The 16,053-nt window shown below is 37.7% G+C and overlaps 1 protein-coding gene across 8 annotated transcripts in view; it reads left to right on the top strand.

Annotated features, from left to right (window-relative positions):
• The window catches only part of LOC131073623 (polyadenylate-binding protein-interacting protein 4), an 89,320-nt gene that overhangs the window by 61,283 nt on the left and 11,984 nt on the right, over window positions 1-16,053 (top strand). For 6 of the 8 annotated variants that reach the window (XR_009112922.2, XM_058010103.2, XM_058010105.2 and 3 more), the window contains 3 exons: window positions 5,662-5,766; window positions 6,016-6,078; window positions 14,806-14,896. Coding sequence is in view for 7 of the 8 variants with exons in the window: in XM_058010103.2 (XP_057866086.1) it covers window positions 5,662-5,766; window positions 6,016-6,078; window positions 14,806-14,896 (259 nt within the window). In the remaining variant the exon portion in view is untranslated. The remainder of the gene's footprint in view (window positions 1-5,661; window positions 5,767-6,015; window positions 6,079-14,805; window positions 14,897-16,053) is intronic. The other 2 variants (XM_058010106.2, XM_058010107.2) reach the window with 1 other exon arrangement.

Raw genomic sequence — 16,053 nt, 5'->3', positions numbered from 1 at the left:
AGCATACACATTAGTGAGAAGGAGAGTCTCACCAGTCTTGCAGCAAGTGGCCACCAAGGAAATAGAGGACTTGCGAGAGATCCACCAAAGTGGGACAAGCTTGCGAGGATCCCATAACAAAGCCAAGCCTCCCGAACTACCCTGAGCCCCAATACATTGACAAAGAAATCTTGACCAAATTTTAGCAGCCATGTTGAACATACCATCAACGAAAAGCTTCATTTCCTGAATGAAAACCACATTAGGCAAATAAGACCGAATCAACTCTCGAATAGCCTTTTGTCTAGGGATGCTATTTAACCCCCTTACATTCCATGAGAGCACAATCATTTTTGAGGCTGAGAGAAGAGAGAATCAATGGTCTTCACAACACCAGATTCCACTAAAGTCCCACCAGCAAGTTTAACCTTCTCCTGGTCTTTCTTCCTACCCACCTTAAGGGACTTCTCTGAAGTATCTTTCTTAAAAGTTTTATGTTGAATACCTAAGACAGGGGAAGTTCCTGTACCTTTGCTCCCACTCTTAAGATCTTTTCTAGCACAAGTCTCCAAGTAGATAGAATTTGAGGTCACCTATACTTCCATACTTCCACTACCTACCAACTCTCCCACAGGCCTCAGGGAAGTATCTGTATCCATCTGCACCCCAACTGCTTCCTCCAGTGATTCAATCTGAATATCATTGATCTCTTCCCCACCTATTACCCCTGCCTCCAAAAGACCCTGGCTGGCAAGCATATTAGCAATAGCTCCATCAAACTGTTCCAGATCCTCAAGGGCATCAAATCTATTGAAGACCTCATCCGCCTGCCTGTCCATAAGAGTCCTCTTTAAACTCCGACCTTTATTTCAAGTTTTAATTGGGGCAAAACCCTCTTTATCCTCTCTCATAGGAGCTTTACCCTTATCTTGTTTAGGGGGAGCATTGATTGTCCTAGATTTAAAATCCCCTGTTGATTTAGACTTGGGGCACATCTTCTGCAAATGTCCATATTCATGACAAATTCGGCAACAAAACGACAATGTTTCATAATCAAGTTGTTGAATCCATGAACCAGATCCCAATTGGAGTTCCATGGAATTAGGCAAAGGATTGTTCAAATCAATTTTTGCACAGACACGTGCATAGGTAATTACCTTCTTTTCCATAGTTTGACGTGAGGGGCCAATTGGCTTTCTTAGCTGAGCTGCAACCAGATTGAAAATGTCCTCTCTCCAAAATTCCAAGGGAAACCAAGGAAGCCTTATCCAAACAGGAACCCTCGAAGGAAGCTCCTCTGTGGGATTAAATCCAACATGCCAAGGTTTGATAAAGAGGCCAATCTGATTATAGAAATAAGGCCCCCCTTCAAACACCTTATTTCTGTTAGTCAAGCATGAAAATACTACCAAAAAATAGCCATTAGCAGCTAACATCACATCCATTTCCCCCTCTGGATTCCATGTCCATCGAGCCCAAGATTCCAAGAAAGGCAAGGACACCCGGATCCCCATAAACTTACAACTAAGAGCATGCCTAGACAGATATTCAATGTCGTCCTCAACAGAAGCTGGAGGAATCACAACAACCGGCCTATTGTCACTCTTAGCCAAATACCCATTAACCTTCGTTGGTCTGAAACCTCCAACATGAGAAGATGGTTCCCCCATATCTGAACCGGCTAAACCAAACATTGGATTCTTCCGCATGCAGGAGGAGGAAATATTGCATGTCAAAATATCACGAAATGATGTGCTCGAAGCACCCATGGGTCCTTTTTGGGCAGCCATGCAAGGCCCCCACACAAAGAAGCAGAACCCACGAAACCCCAAAAACCAGAACACAAACCGATCAACAAAGCGACACAGATTCCCAAGACTCGACACCACCACCCACTGCAAAAGCCAAAGAAAAGAGAAAGAAGGTAGGGCAGGGCAGCCCCACGCTACACCTACGCCACCACACCCCCTACCCACTGAAAACCACCCCCCACACAGCCTGCCTGACACCCCACCGCCACGGCGAGCAGCAACCAGGCTCGAAGAACACCCAGGAAGAAGGGAAGCTGCGGCTAGGGTTTCCCCCAACCCACACACGCAGAGCAGCAGGCAGACATTTTTCCTTTCAAATCTGTGATATTCCATAGTTCAATTAATTTATCAATTGTTCATCTACCATAGTAGATATTAATTCTATCAGACTAGATAATTAATTTTATCATCCATAATTCTTAATGCAAGTGTCAACCTTTGTTACTACTAAAGTTTTAAGGAAGAATAGGATGTCTGTTACCAAAGCGCTTAGAGACCAAAATACAATAGGCTCCCTCAAAGTTTACGGATCCAAGCCCTTACCCTATCTTGGGACCATGCCCTCAAAGTTTACGGGATATTGATTGGATTTAGACTGCCCCTCTTTGGAAACAACTCCATCCCTAACTTTCTTAAATACTGACAGTAGTAACAAGCATTATATATAAATATATTCTTCTTACTGTTATTAACTTAAGAGTTCTTTCTGATTTACATTCTAATATTGTTATTTGTCTGATCAAACATTATATCTATATATATATTAAGTATGCCTGTCATACATATTACAGTCTATGTTAATATTACTATTAAATTCTGCATAAGAACATTATTGGGCTTCATATATTAAGCATACATATTAAGCACATCCCCATGCATACCACCAAGAACAAGGATGCTACTGCTTGTAACTTAATAACAGTTATGATCTGATCCGATCCACGGTGATGTCACTGGATGCTTTTGATTCCTTTCCTTGTATCTCTCAATGTGAGGGAGAGGTCACGCCTCTTCAGAGGTCACGCCTCTTCATCATGTATGCCATTTTGCAAGAGACACACCCTTTGAAAGAGTGCAACTCTACATTATTTATGCCCTTTGAAAGGGACACAACCTTTCACAATCAGATCTGCACTTCTTATTTAAATCAGATCTGAACTTCTCTTTCCCAAATTATCCCCCTTCTCAAATGAGGTTCTCTTCTCCCTTTTATACCTCGTATTTGGGGGAGTCGCAACTTATCATTTCATGCCTTTTGACCATTCATTAACTTAATTAAGTTTTAATTATAATTAATTATATTCTTTTAAATTTTTAATTTAAATTTTATTTTTATTCTTTTGTATTTGAATTTTATTATTATTATTCATTATTAAATTCTATTTCAAAGTGGGGACATATCAGTCCGGCCCACCTCAAAATGGCTCCCAATATGAAATGGTATTGGAAACACACATGCTGGAAACACATCAAGTATGAACCAAACACGGAGCATACACATGGATATATGCAAACACGGAGCATACACATGGAGCATACATGTGCATACACGCATTGTTGGATTTTTCCACATTGACTAGAATGAGTCATTGATTTATCTTTACCCTGCAGGATGGCAGGATCAAATCTCTAATACCAATTGTAATGTCCTATATTAGGTTTAGGCCTGTTTTAACCATAATTAATCTATTTCAATATACTTATGACTTAAACTAAATTGATTAGTAGACAAATCTATCTTAACATGAATCAACTCAGTGATATTCCATTGTTGAGAGCAGGTTCATATATTTTTGACTGTTTCTATGGTTCATTTTGGAGGATTTCAAGGTTTGATTTTGAAGAATGATCTTTAAGGGAAGTGAGAATGCTTTTCAAATTTTCAAGTTGAAGTTGCTAAAAGTAATCAAGATAGTATATGACTGAAATTTGAAACTTGCACATGTTGAGGTGCTTTATACAAGCAAGTTCTGTGTGTTAAATGTGAACGAGGGTTCATGCATTTGGAGACAGTAAGAATCAGAGAGATATACAACTATGTAGAACTGGTGAAATAAATTTGAGTCCTTGAATAAATTTTCAGAACATGTAGTTGGCTTTCTTCAGAAAACAAAAACCGAGATGTCCTTTTTGGTGAAGTGTAATGGTGCTGATACATGATGGAAATAAATAAATTATGCTAATGTATATGAATGATCAAAGTAGATCTATTGGGGCTGAAAGTAAGACAAGCTATCATAAGTAGTGGGATTGTTAAGAATTTCAATAGCCGAAGAAGAAACTATTGTTAAAATTCTAACTATGGGCATTAACATTCACTAGATGGGGAGAGAACTATTGATATCACATCAGGAGATATTAAGGAGAACCATGAATTTTTCTGTCCTGGGATTTATGAGATTGTGAGAAAATCATCATTAACCTATGTTACCCGTAATTTTTTCAGGCGTCCCTGTCCTGGGGATGTCTCGGGGACAGGGGACTCCTAGGTACGTCCCCATAAATTCTGCATATTGACAATGAATTCTATAAGCAATTTGACTTTGACTCTCAATTTAACACAAATTTGGCATAAGAACTCTACTAGTTCTTATATGTTAAGGTTCTATAATGTATATGTGCATGCTTTATCCATGTTTTCATATGAATATTTTAAATTTCCCTATATATTTTAATTTTTCCTATTTTTATATAGCCGTCCCCTAGCCGTCCCCAAAATTGGCAAAAAAAATCACTGTCCCGGAAATGCTGTCCCCGTCCCCTGCTGTCCCCGTCCCGGAAACTCGGGGTAACATAGTCATTAACAAATCAAACTACTTAAATACTCACTAACAGTTTGGCTCATACTTAAAATAGTATGTTTTATGATGTGAGCATCATCTCTCTAAAATGGATAGGAGTTCCCACACAAAGATAGGTGAATGACCATGGGATTCAGCACAGCAATCTTGCAATCATTTCCATGTTCTCAACATAGAATATTGAGAGCAGAGCTTACTGCTGCACAAGGAGTATTTGCGGATATAATGGTTACTGATAATAAGGTGTTTGAAGCTGTTTGGGGTCCACATAGATGCAACACGAGCTGAGGAAATGCAGAGGAATCCTAGAGTACTTGTTTGTTTATTCACTTGGTGAAGCACATCATTTTCAAATTGTAAATCTATAAAATTGTCATCATGTTGTGGCTTTTAAGAAGGGAGATTCCTGAACTGGGCCTGAAAAATAGTGGATGGAGATCAAACTAATCTTTTCTTACTCTAGCTTTGGAGGCAGTGGCAACCGATTCTGCTTCTACAAAGAAATTTATAGATGTAGTTGTATCTTCTGTAGGTTTTTGCAGGGACAAATCACTTGGATCTTGAAAATATATCGACTATAGAACAATGTTTATGTTTTTATTGTACATTTCAGATTTGCTATGCAAATCCTATATAATGAGGATCCATTTAAATTTTATGCAATTAAATAATATATTGATTGAAATCGTTAATTTATCATTTAGTTTTATATTTTAAAATTGTCACTATATTTTGATATTATTAAAATATTTGAATATAATAGATTTTTTAATATTCCCATTTTCCTTTTTTCACACACTGTTGACATTCTCGATATCTGTTTCCCCATCATAGACAAATCAGAATTGCTTAAATTTCATTCATCTTGAATTATCCCATTCATAGTTAGGATTTGTGGTGTGAGCAAACAAAATGTGGTTAATAATTGCTTAAATTTCATTCATCTTGTATTATCCCATTCAATGTTAGGATTTGTGGTGCGAGCAAACAAAATTTGGGTAAGTAAAGATCTCTGTTTTTGAGATTTCAACTTCTAATATTTTGACAGACTCGTTTTATGTGGGATACAGCAGTTGATTGCACATTCTTTCAATGGTCAACAGCCCATCAGATACACTTCCCAGGCTGCTCCACTACACCAGGCACCGGCTTATGTCCATCCTGGTAACCAAATGGTAAACACAATTCAAGATTATAACTCGAACTTCTATTTCTAATATTAGTTTTACAAAGGTTTAAAATATGCTAGAAAAGGATTTTTGGCTTGTCAGTTCGTTGTGGCTAATCTACAGTAAGTTATTGGAAATAAGTAATAACTTACCTTTTTAGGGATTATAAGGTTTAATATCCAGCAATTTAAAAGTGCACCACATGAAGTATGCTAGTCCTAAATTCCTAATGTTTTTTTTTGGTGTATATGGCAGTATTCACAACCAATGGTATATGGGCAACCAGGATCAGTGGTGTATATCCAACCTTATACCAATGTAAGGAAAGTTGTTTGAAGCCTTGATAAAAACATTTCCTTATACCATAGCATCACCAGGACTCTTGTATAACTTTTTTCTTACAAGTCAGTTGGCTTTGATCTTGTCTAATTCTGTAAAATAGAATGCTCGACAATTATTAAAATTTGTCATTTCAAAATAGCCTTGTGTTGGTTAGAATCCTATTTGTCATTTCCATTTTTTATTGAAGTCTTAACTTTTTATTCAAGTTAAATTATTTGTAAATTCATTTGTAGTTTGAAATTCATGCTTTGATGGGAAACATGTTACTTCCATATACATCTTGACAGATAGTAATTAGATACAAACAGATATTCGTGTCATTGAAAGTTAAAATAGAGCTTCATGTGTTCATCTTGCTCAGTTTCAGTTAGATTCTCTCACAGTCACTCTTCCTCAATCTTTGCCATCCTCTTAACTGAACTGTGGCACTCTCAGCATAACTGAACTTCTATCCTGAATTCACTATAGTTGGAAATGAAATAATATTCAGGATTATATCCTGCTGCTGCTTTTTTCCTGTGACAATGGCAGAATTCAGCATGAATTGTGAACCACGGGGACGCGTCCCCCCCCTTTTTGGGCGCGTCCCCCCGTCAGAAACGTCTCGGGGACGGGGGGACGGGGACGCGACGTCCCCCGCCGTCCCGCCACCGCCACCCAAACGCCGCCGGGACGCGGAGACGTCCCCGCGTCCCCGCGTCTCCCAGGGAGACGTGGAGACGTCTCCTTGGGAGACGTTTGGGCGTCTCCCAAAGAGACATGGAGACGCCTCCACGTCTCCTTGGGAGACGTTTGGGCGTCTCCCTGTCCTTCAAGAGACGTGCAGACGTCTCTCCAAGGACGGGGAGACGCCCAGACGTCTCCTGTCGCCCCCACTTATATGCAATGTTTAAAATTAAAATTTTTAAAAAAAGTGAGTTTTTAAGTTTTTTGAGGGTTAAGGGGTAACTCTAATTGGACGTGGGCCAATAGAAAAATAACACCCGACGCCTTTAGAAAATAATAAAAGTATTTTTGGCCTCGCGGGGCGCTGCCCCTCGACCCCGCCCTGTATCGCGACAGGGAACGCGCAAGGGGCGCTGCCCCTTGACCCCGCAAGGGGCGATGCCCCTTGACCCCAACTTGGGGGCGCTGCCCCCAAACCCCCGTTGAAAAATATAGGGGGAAACCGCGCTGATAGAAGTAGGGAAAATCTAACCTCCGAGTTTGATTAGGCTCCATATAACAACACAACTTAGAAATCTTGGTATTTAGATTTAGTATTTCAAATTTCCTATAGTCTCATTTCAAATGTAATTCTTACACTGTAATACTGTCATACATCTTTTCAAAACTAGTTTTTCAAGTACTATATGTATATGTACAAGTATATGAGCACCACCACCCCGCCACCCCCCCCGCCGCCGTCCCCCCGCCGTCCCCCCCGCCGTCCCCAAATTTAGGCCCTTGGTCCCCCCGTCCCGGAAACGCGTCCCCCCCGTCCCCCCGTCCCCCCGTCCCCAACGCCCGTGGAACACTGATTTAAAATAGACATCCCTTAACATACAAGCTTCAGGAATCAACTGTGAGTTTTTTCACTCAACGTTTCAGATCAAACTCCATGATCCATCATCAGGAATAAGAAAGCAGAACAAGATAAATACAACCATCTGGATTAGATCTGAATCGCATTACATCAAAACAAGGGTAAATATACAAACCCTAGATTCTGTAACATGTACATAAACTGCCCTTTCAATCAATCAGCAGATATATCAGTTCAAGGAACAACCTGTATGCTGCTATGGCAGCCTTCAGAATTTGTCCACGAATTTCAGAATTTGCATGAACTGAAATAAAATATGTGAACACAGTGACTGGCTCAACTCAGTTATCTACTGTGATCAGCATATAAAGTCACTGAATTCTGCATGTGCATGAACTCTGCGAGCAGATCTGGAACTGTAACCCAATACAAAATGTATGGCAGTGGCCTGTAGTGATGACTAGTAGTTGGCGGCTGCAGAGACAGAAAACCTGCAGCTGGGAAACAGCTTCAAACAGCAATCTACAGTGATCAAACCCTCCTTTAACAGCTGTGATCCTCATCCCCCCTCCTTAATGGTTGTGGCTGATTAAAAGGCTGTGATTGGGCAGTATGCCGTGAATATTAACCTCGGTGAATAAAAGCAGCAACTTGCAAATAATTTATGATGTTAAATGATGGGTATGGCGATTGGCATCCAACTGGAAATGATGATGTAACAGCAGTAAGGGATGTGAGGTCTGCTTCCCTAAAGCTGGTGCAGTCAAGGATGACTGGAAAATGCAGATTCGCCAAAAATATTAAAAATATGATCACCTCTAAAAATTGGTATGGCCTCCTTCAATGTGGCACTCAGAAATCCACAGGACAATGATGATGAACAGTGCCCATCAACCTTGGAAATCAGGGGCGAAACCCTTCTAAATGATTAACAACAAATTTGCTTGCAAATCAAATTGCCCAACTTAGAAACTTGACACACTCTCTAAAAGTAGCTCTGTGTCAAGCCCTGTGTGAGGATGCCGTAGACAGAAATTAGGGTTTTCATTTCCAATTCCAAAAATGTAGTTCAACAGGGTTTTTATCCTCCAAGACCCCCAAACAGCCAATGCCTTTGTCCTCGGTTGTGAATTTGAACATGAATGCTCCAAGTGAATATGCCGATTGAAATCAAGAAGATGAAATGAAGCCAAGTGCTACCTTTTTATTCCTTTCCCTCCAAATTATTTAAAAATACTTTTTATAGTGAAGTGTTTAATAGCCCTTTTAGTTTTTATATCATAAAATCAATATTATTAAGTTGCCCCAAAAATATAAAATTACCAGGCGCAACTTAAATGTCTACCCTAAAGTTTCTTTCATTACCATGTGTAATGCTAACACTTCTGAAGCTTCCAAGCATCCATTTCTGCTTCTATGTGCAAAAGCTTCATGTTATTTGTTTCCATCCTCCTGCTTTAAGCCTTTATCTAAGTTTGTCACTCCATCAAAATTTAGTTTCAAACAACTCTCACCAAAAGGATTCCATTATCAATTCTTACTACTTCAACGTTAATCGAAGGTTATTTCTATTTTTTTTTTGTTAATTTTAAGCTTCCTTTTCTTCTTTAGCATATTGGCAGAAACAACTAAACAAAAAGAAATTTAAGTTTTTATCATGAATGGTTTCTTGCCAGAAGAAAAATACCGTAAGAGGTGATTTATTTCCTAACCTTAAAATCAGTATAATTAAGTTGCCCCAAAAATATAAAATGACTGGGCCTAACTTAAAATAATATTTTTAATTCTTTCCTGATAGGGGACTTGACATTAAAATTCTGCATCATTTTAAATTTTATTTCATCTTGAGTCCCTTTCATTTCCTTAAATGTCTACCACAAAGTTTCTTTCATTACCAAGTGCAATGCTCCAAGTGCAATGCTCCAAGTGAATATGCCAATTGAAATCAAGATGATGAAATGAAACCAAGTGCTACCTTTTTATTCCTTTCCCTCCAAATTATATAAAAATACATACTTTTTATAATGAAGTGTTAATAACACTTTTAGTTTTTATATTATAATATCAATATTATTAAGCTGCCCCAAAAATATAATTTACCTTGCCCAACTTAAAATAATATTATTAATTCTTTCTTGATAGGGGACATGACTTAAAATTTTTTATATCATTTTTAATTCCATTTCATTTTGAGTCCCTTTCATTTCCTTAAATGTCCATCCCAAAGTTTCTTTCATTACCAAGTGTAATGCTAACACATCTGAAGCTTTTAAGCTCTGCTTCTTTGTGCAGTAGCTTCATGTTATTTGTTTTTGTCCTTCTGCTTTAAGACTTTATCTTAGTTTGTCACTGCATCAAAATTTAGTTTCAAACAAGTCTCACCAAAAGGATTCCATTATCAATTATTACTAAACCATTAATCAAAGGTTATTTCTATTTTTTTCTTCAATTTAAGATGCCTTTTCTTCTCTAGCATATTGGCAGAAACAACCAAACAAAAAGAAATTTAAGTTTTTATCATGAATGGTTTCTTGCCAGAAGAAGAAATACCCATAATACGTGATTTAATTCCTAATCTTAAATAATTCTCTTTCTAATTTTGCAGCAAATCATGCATCACAATGCAGCTGTAGGGGCAGAATGGACAAGATATTAATTATTTCTGGGGTTGGCAATTCCTATCTAACACGAAATTTAGGAGATGATTGTCTGAGCTGGCTATATCTAATTTAAATATTGTGTCTCTTTCCTTGTCTGTTTAGGGTAAATGCAAAATATTATGTGTCATGATGATACTGTCTAACATTTGTCTAACCATAACAAAGCCTCTATGTTTGGAGAATGATTTCTCAAGGTATGCCTCTTAGTCTCTCTGCAGTCATCTTCAATATCACCTTCTAGAATTGTGTTACAGAGTGATATAGGCTTGAAATCTGGAGAGAGATGCTGTTAAATGCTTTCAGGAACTCACTGGATTTCTTGGACTCATTCCTATGACAGTGATTTTCATCCTCACCAAATTCAAAAAAACTTGAAAAAATCCAGCTGTGAGTCCATTGTGTCCAAGGGCTTTGTCTTTTTGCATCAAGTTTAAATCTTTTTGACTTCCAGTAATCAGCTGGGGGATTGAACTCAGTATCTGATTTCTTTCTGCTACATTGTACCTTGGGTCCTCTCAAAGTGGTACCTCAAAGAAGTTTACTGCCACAGCTTTGATCATAGCTTTAGCTCTTTTAATAGCATTCCATTCTTGTCTAAACTTGTGTTGAACCTGTTTACCACATTTATATTGATTTTTGCCCCCCAAAATTCTCTTCCTTCAGGTATATTTGTTTTAACTCTACCAATTTTTCCAATTGTATTTGGGACATTTCCTTGCCACAGGTTATAAATGGCTTTTATTATTTATTTCCTCAAGGTTTGCTTTTATAGCAACTTATTCAGCAAAGATTTTGTTCTGGACTTTTTACTTCCAATCCTTATGACATCTTTTAATGTATCTCTAGTTTTGTGGAAAGCTGATCATCTTAGTTCCTTCAGTGGGTATGCAATCATGCGACTATTTCTTCACTAATTAATGAAAGCTTGGGGCTTTTATCCACACAAATTCATATTGGAAGGGACATTTGTCTGAGGAGTGGGGGAGGGATCAGTTTGAGTATTCATCTAAAGTAGGATAATGGGTGGACCCTAAGATGTTGCGGATAGGAGAATCTAATATCCAATTTTACATAAGCCAACTTGGAGATACCAAAATCGTAACTAGTTTTTCTGTGATATTGCAAAAGCCTTTACTCTGGTCAGTCCAAGAGAAGATATTCTTTGGGCTTGATGGCCATTTATGATGTTTGAGTAATGAAGTCTTTTTCTGAATGAGTTTTCATTGGTCTACCATTGTTCTTTTTGTTGGGTACAACTACACAATATTACATCAAAATCTCCGCTAATCAATGTCCATGTGTATGCCATTGCTCCGCCTCCAATAGTCTAGATATCTCTTCCCATGTTTAGTGGTTTGTTTGGGCCATATTTATATAATATTATTTATCAATTTATGGATAGTATTTTCAAAGATATTTATCTTGATGCCACCCAATTATCTCCCTTGCTGAGTACAATGCTTTTTACTGAATGGGGTTTCCAAAGTATATATAATATCAGGGAGACCTAACAGTGTTATTTGCGATTTTGGACTATGATTTTCAATACATGATATCAGGGAGGCCCTAACTGTGTTATTTTGCCATTTTGGACTGTAGTTGTCAATGCAAGGGTCATTGATATATATGGTTTTCAAAGTTCCATTTAGCATCAAACCAGTCATTGTTGATAGGGGCATTTAAGCTCTTATCATTCAGGGAAAGCCTTCATTGAGATGGTGGTGGGACCTTCCCTCCTTTGTCCAAAGTACATATATGCCACCATTTGTTGCATTCCTGCTGCAATTGCCTCATGATCATTAGCTTGTAGTCTTTCTTGTTTCATTCCATTCTCCCTTCATTTTTCTTTGCAAATATAGCTATAGATTGTAAGAACTTGGATAGGGAGATTTGGCATGTCTTTCATTTACCTGTTTCAGATTCTGATTCTCCCAAAGATTATCTGATTCTGATTCTCCCAAAGATTCTGTTTCATATCTGGCTGCCTTCTCCTTTTTTTCTTTCTGAATTTGGCTATGATACTGGGTCCATCTTTGTTCTCATTTCTGAGTAGGATGTGGCATCTTGCCCAAGGTCTAAAATCACTTTCTTGTTATTTAAAGATACATTATGAACTTCATTCTCCACTTTATATGCTGGCTGACAATGTGGCATCGTATGTTTTCTGATTTTCTGCTTAGGGGAAAATTTCTATTCCTAAAAGAATCATTGGCGATTCTTTGTATACAAATATCATTTCCTGGCTTTAGACACTTTCTTTTGTCCTCCACATCCCCAAACCCTTTTGTCTGACCATTTATCTGAGTTTTGTAAAGGCTAGCTGATATGAGCTGTGTTTGGTAATATGTCCTACTTTATTGCATGTATGGTATCAAATTGGGATTCCTTTCAAATCCATATTCTCAAAATAATTGCCAAAGGATGACAAAATATATAATGTTTTTGGTAGAGGTTTGGCCAGCTCTATGGCTTTTTTGATCCAAAAAATATGAGCTTTAGGTTCTTCCCAAGGATGATGATTCAATTTCCTGAGATTCTCCAATGTAAATTCCCACACTGGTTTTTCCAGTTCTTGCTCTTTCTTACATCCACATTTTGTCAAACAGTATTTTAACAATTTAGAACTTGAGATCACAAAGACAAACATCAGAGAGTAAGCATGAACACATGAGCATAGGATTTCACGTGGAAAACCCTTTCGGGTAAAAAACCACTGTTCAACTATAGCTTTCAAAAATCAAATTGGGCACCAACCCAATTTACAACAGTGACCTTCAACTCACAGAGGGCACCAACCCTCTCAAGGCACCAACCTCAAACTGATCACCAACTCAGAAGCACAAAATCTGGTCACATACAACAGTCCATCTGAAAACAAGCTTTGAAGATTAGCCAACAAAAAACATAAATATCTCCCTTACAACGCCGTCTACTGATTCTCAAAATCTTCTTTCATACCACACAGAAACATTTTACTCATATTCTTCTTTCTTACTACTTAGAAAACATTTTTCTTATCCATCCTTTACAAGACTGTAGGCTCTCAATCTCGTAGCTCTCCCCACCAATTTATAAATCTTCCGGTTTTATTTACAGCCACCTGAATACATTATTGTCTATCTATTTAATAAAAACTCCACGATCTAACTTCACTTTTGTATTTGTTTCAGCACTCTCTAATCCCCAAAATATCATCAACATCGATACCAAAACAAATGATAGCCTCTGCCTATGTCCATCAAAGCTCAGCCATTTTTACCACTACTTTCGACAGACCAGAAAATCTCACACAACCACCACGTAACAGTTCAAAAAGAATAATATCCGCAGTAGTAACTGAAAAAGAAAAACCCCACAATACATCACCGTCCCTGCCAATTTTTACAACTGTGCACTGATATAAAAAACAAAAACGATGCTCTACTGTTAGTATTCATGTTGCCACGGCACGTCAGCAAATTTTGACATTGTGATTTTTAATGCACCAATCATTTTTCATTAATCCAAAAAGGTTCAATACCATCTTTTTATGCATAACAGATTCTTGAAAATGCTTTACTTCTTTCATAATGGTAATGCCCATGTCCAAGAACATAACATCGTATCAAAGACATGAGTCAATCGAAGGCTTTCCAAATTACCACCTATACACACAAAACAGAAGAAGGTTCTGCTGTCAATACTCAAGAAACTGTTTCATCAAACCTTTTTTTAAACACAAAGCAACAATACATTTTTAGACACCAACCACAATGCTATAGCGTTCAATTACAGCTGCTGAAAAGCTACTGCCAAGAAAAACAAAATGCCCAGCAGTTGAAGAGACATGGCATCAATATCTTTTCTGAAAAACGTACATCCCTGCACTTTGTCTTTCTCTTACATTTGTAATAAAAGATAGTCATGTGTCAGACAACAAACTGCCAACACCACCATCTGTTAAAAAGAGTTGCGTGTCTTTTCTCAGAACCGAACCAAAAAGAATGTTTAACGCATAGAAATGGCCTTATGTTTGCTGCTCCTTCCATATCTGTGCTTCTAGGGCATCCACTGCTGGCCATTGTTTGTGGGATTTTCCAGGTCTATTATTTCAGCTTATAACTTACTTTCTTCAATCCTTACTTTAGAAATGTCATCTGCTTACTGTTAGGAAGTGAAGTGAGGGCAGATGAAATCCTCAATTGTGAACGGTTGAGTTTTTGATGAATCCTGTTCATATCTCAGTTCCCTCTCCCCTTGACTTGTATGATGTTGTCTGTGCTTGTAGCCTCTTTTTGGGAATTCTCTGCCCCACCCTTCTTTTGTCTTAAATTCTCCTCTGTTCTTGTGATCCTGATATGAAGGGTTACTGCTCCCATCACCTTTGTCACCTATTTTTATTTTTAAATGAGTTATTTATAATTGTTTTTTGAAATTCCTCTTAAGACATCATTTTTAGATGATCACTAATGATATTAGGTGTGACTTTAACTGTTTCTTATTATGTACTAACCTTTCTGTCTTCTTTTCTTATTGAAGGATATGATGCAAGGGTCACAGGTCAGTCTTCCCCAGGGATCAGTTCCGGCTCAGGCAGCATCCCATCATGCTCAACAGTCTAAGCATCGTGGTATGTTTGAGCAATAAGTTTAAATCACTTTTTGTTAATGAACAGATTTTTATGTATGAAAATCGAAACAACTGCACAAGTGGGAAACTATAAGTTTATCTGCTGGATAAGATCATTATGTTACTACTATTGTTTCTTTGATAAATGTAATAGAATCGGCAGACAGGAAGTATTACATTTGTGTAAGGTAAATTGAGAGAGTTTCACAAGTGTAAAGAGTCATAAGTTGTGGATGTAATTGCTAACATGAAATTGCTGTTCCTAATTATGCATCCGGTCATTATCATTAATATTTAGCTTGTTTCCAAGAGCAATTATTTGTGCTGACAGATTACACTAGTAAATAGTAGCCCTGTAAAAGATGGCTTTAATGTTGCTTACTGTTGATGGTGGTTTTAGCACAACCAGCTCTAAATGAAACAATAGATCACCCTAGTTCTCTTGAAAAGCTAGAGATCCAGCTCCAAGGTTCATTTCCAGTCATGATTTGTTAACAAGGGGGCATTTACTGGTAAAAACAAGTTTGGACGATGATTAACAATTGGAAGGAATGTCCAGATTTGTGTTCCGGAATCATCCGATTTCTAATCTTTGTCCAAACTTGGTTTTATACCAGCAAATGCCCCCTTGTTAACAAATCACATAGGCCTCTTAGCTATGCAACATAGTCAAGACCTGACTGGAAAGGAATCTTTGAGCTGAATCTCTAGCTTTTCAAGAGAAGTAGACAGATTACATTAGCTAATAGTAACCTTATAAAAGATGGCATTAATGTTGCCTAACTATTTGTCAAGTAGATATTTGTTTCAATAATACAACAAGTTTCTTACCTCAAAGAAAGAATGAAAAGAAAGTATGCCATAGCCCTTGTATTTAAAGTGGACAATGAAACAGGAGATCATACAGTGGGAGAAATGTAGTGGGTGATGAAACTATTGCTGCAAGTTTCTACAGGGCCTTTTGTGTGTAGGGGTTTATAGTATTGTAGTAGGGATTGCTGCAAAAGGAAAGTGATTTGTTTCTGACTTTATTGAGAAATTAATACAGAATTGCATCAAATTGTATGGTAAATTTTTGGAGGATTTTTGCTCTCTTATTGCATCTTGAAGGTGTGTCAGCTCATAACATATGGCAATGGACCCTTGTGAAACAGTTGG

This window comes from Cryptomeria japonica, chromosome 11, assembly GCF_030272615.1.
Source record: "Cryptomeria japonica chromosome 11, Sugi_1.0, whole genome shotgun sequence".
Lineage (NCBI taxonomy): Eukaryota > Viridiplantae > Streptophyta > Pinopsida > Cupressales > Cupressaceae > Cryptomeria > Cryptomeria japonica.
Note: the sequence above shows the minus strand (reverse complement) of the source record. Positions and strands in the feature narration are given on the sequence as shown.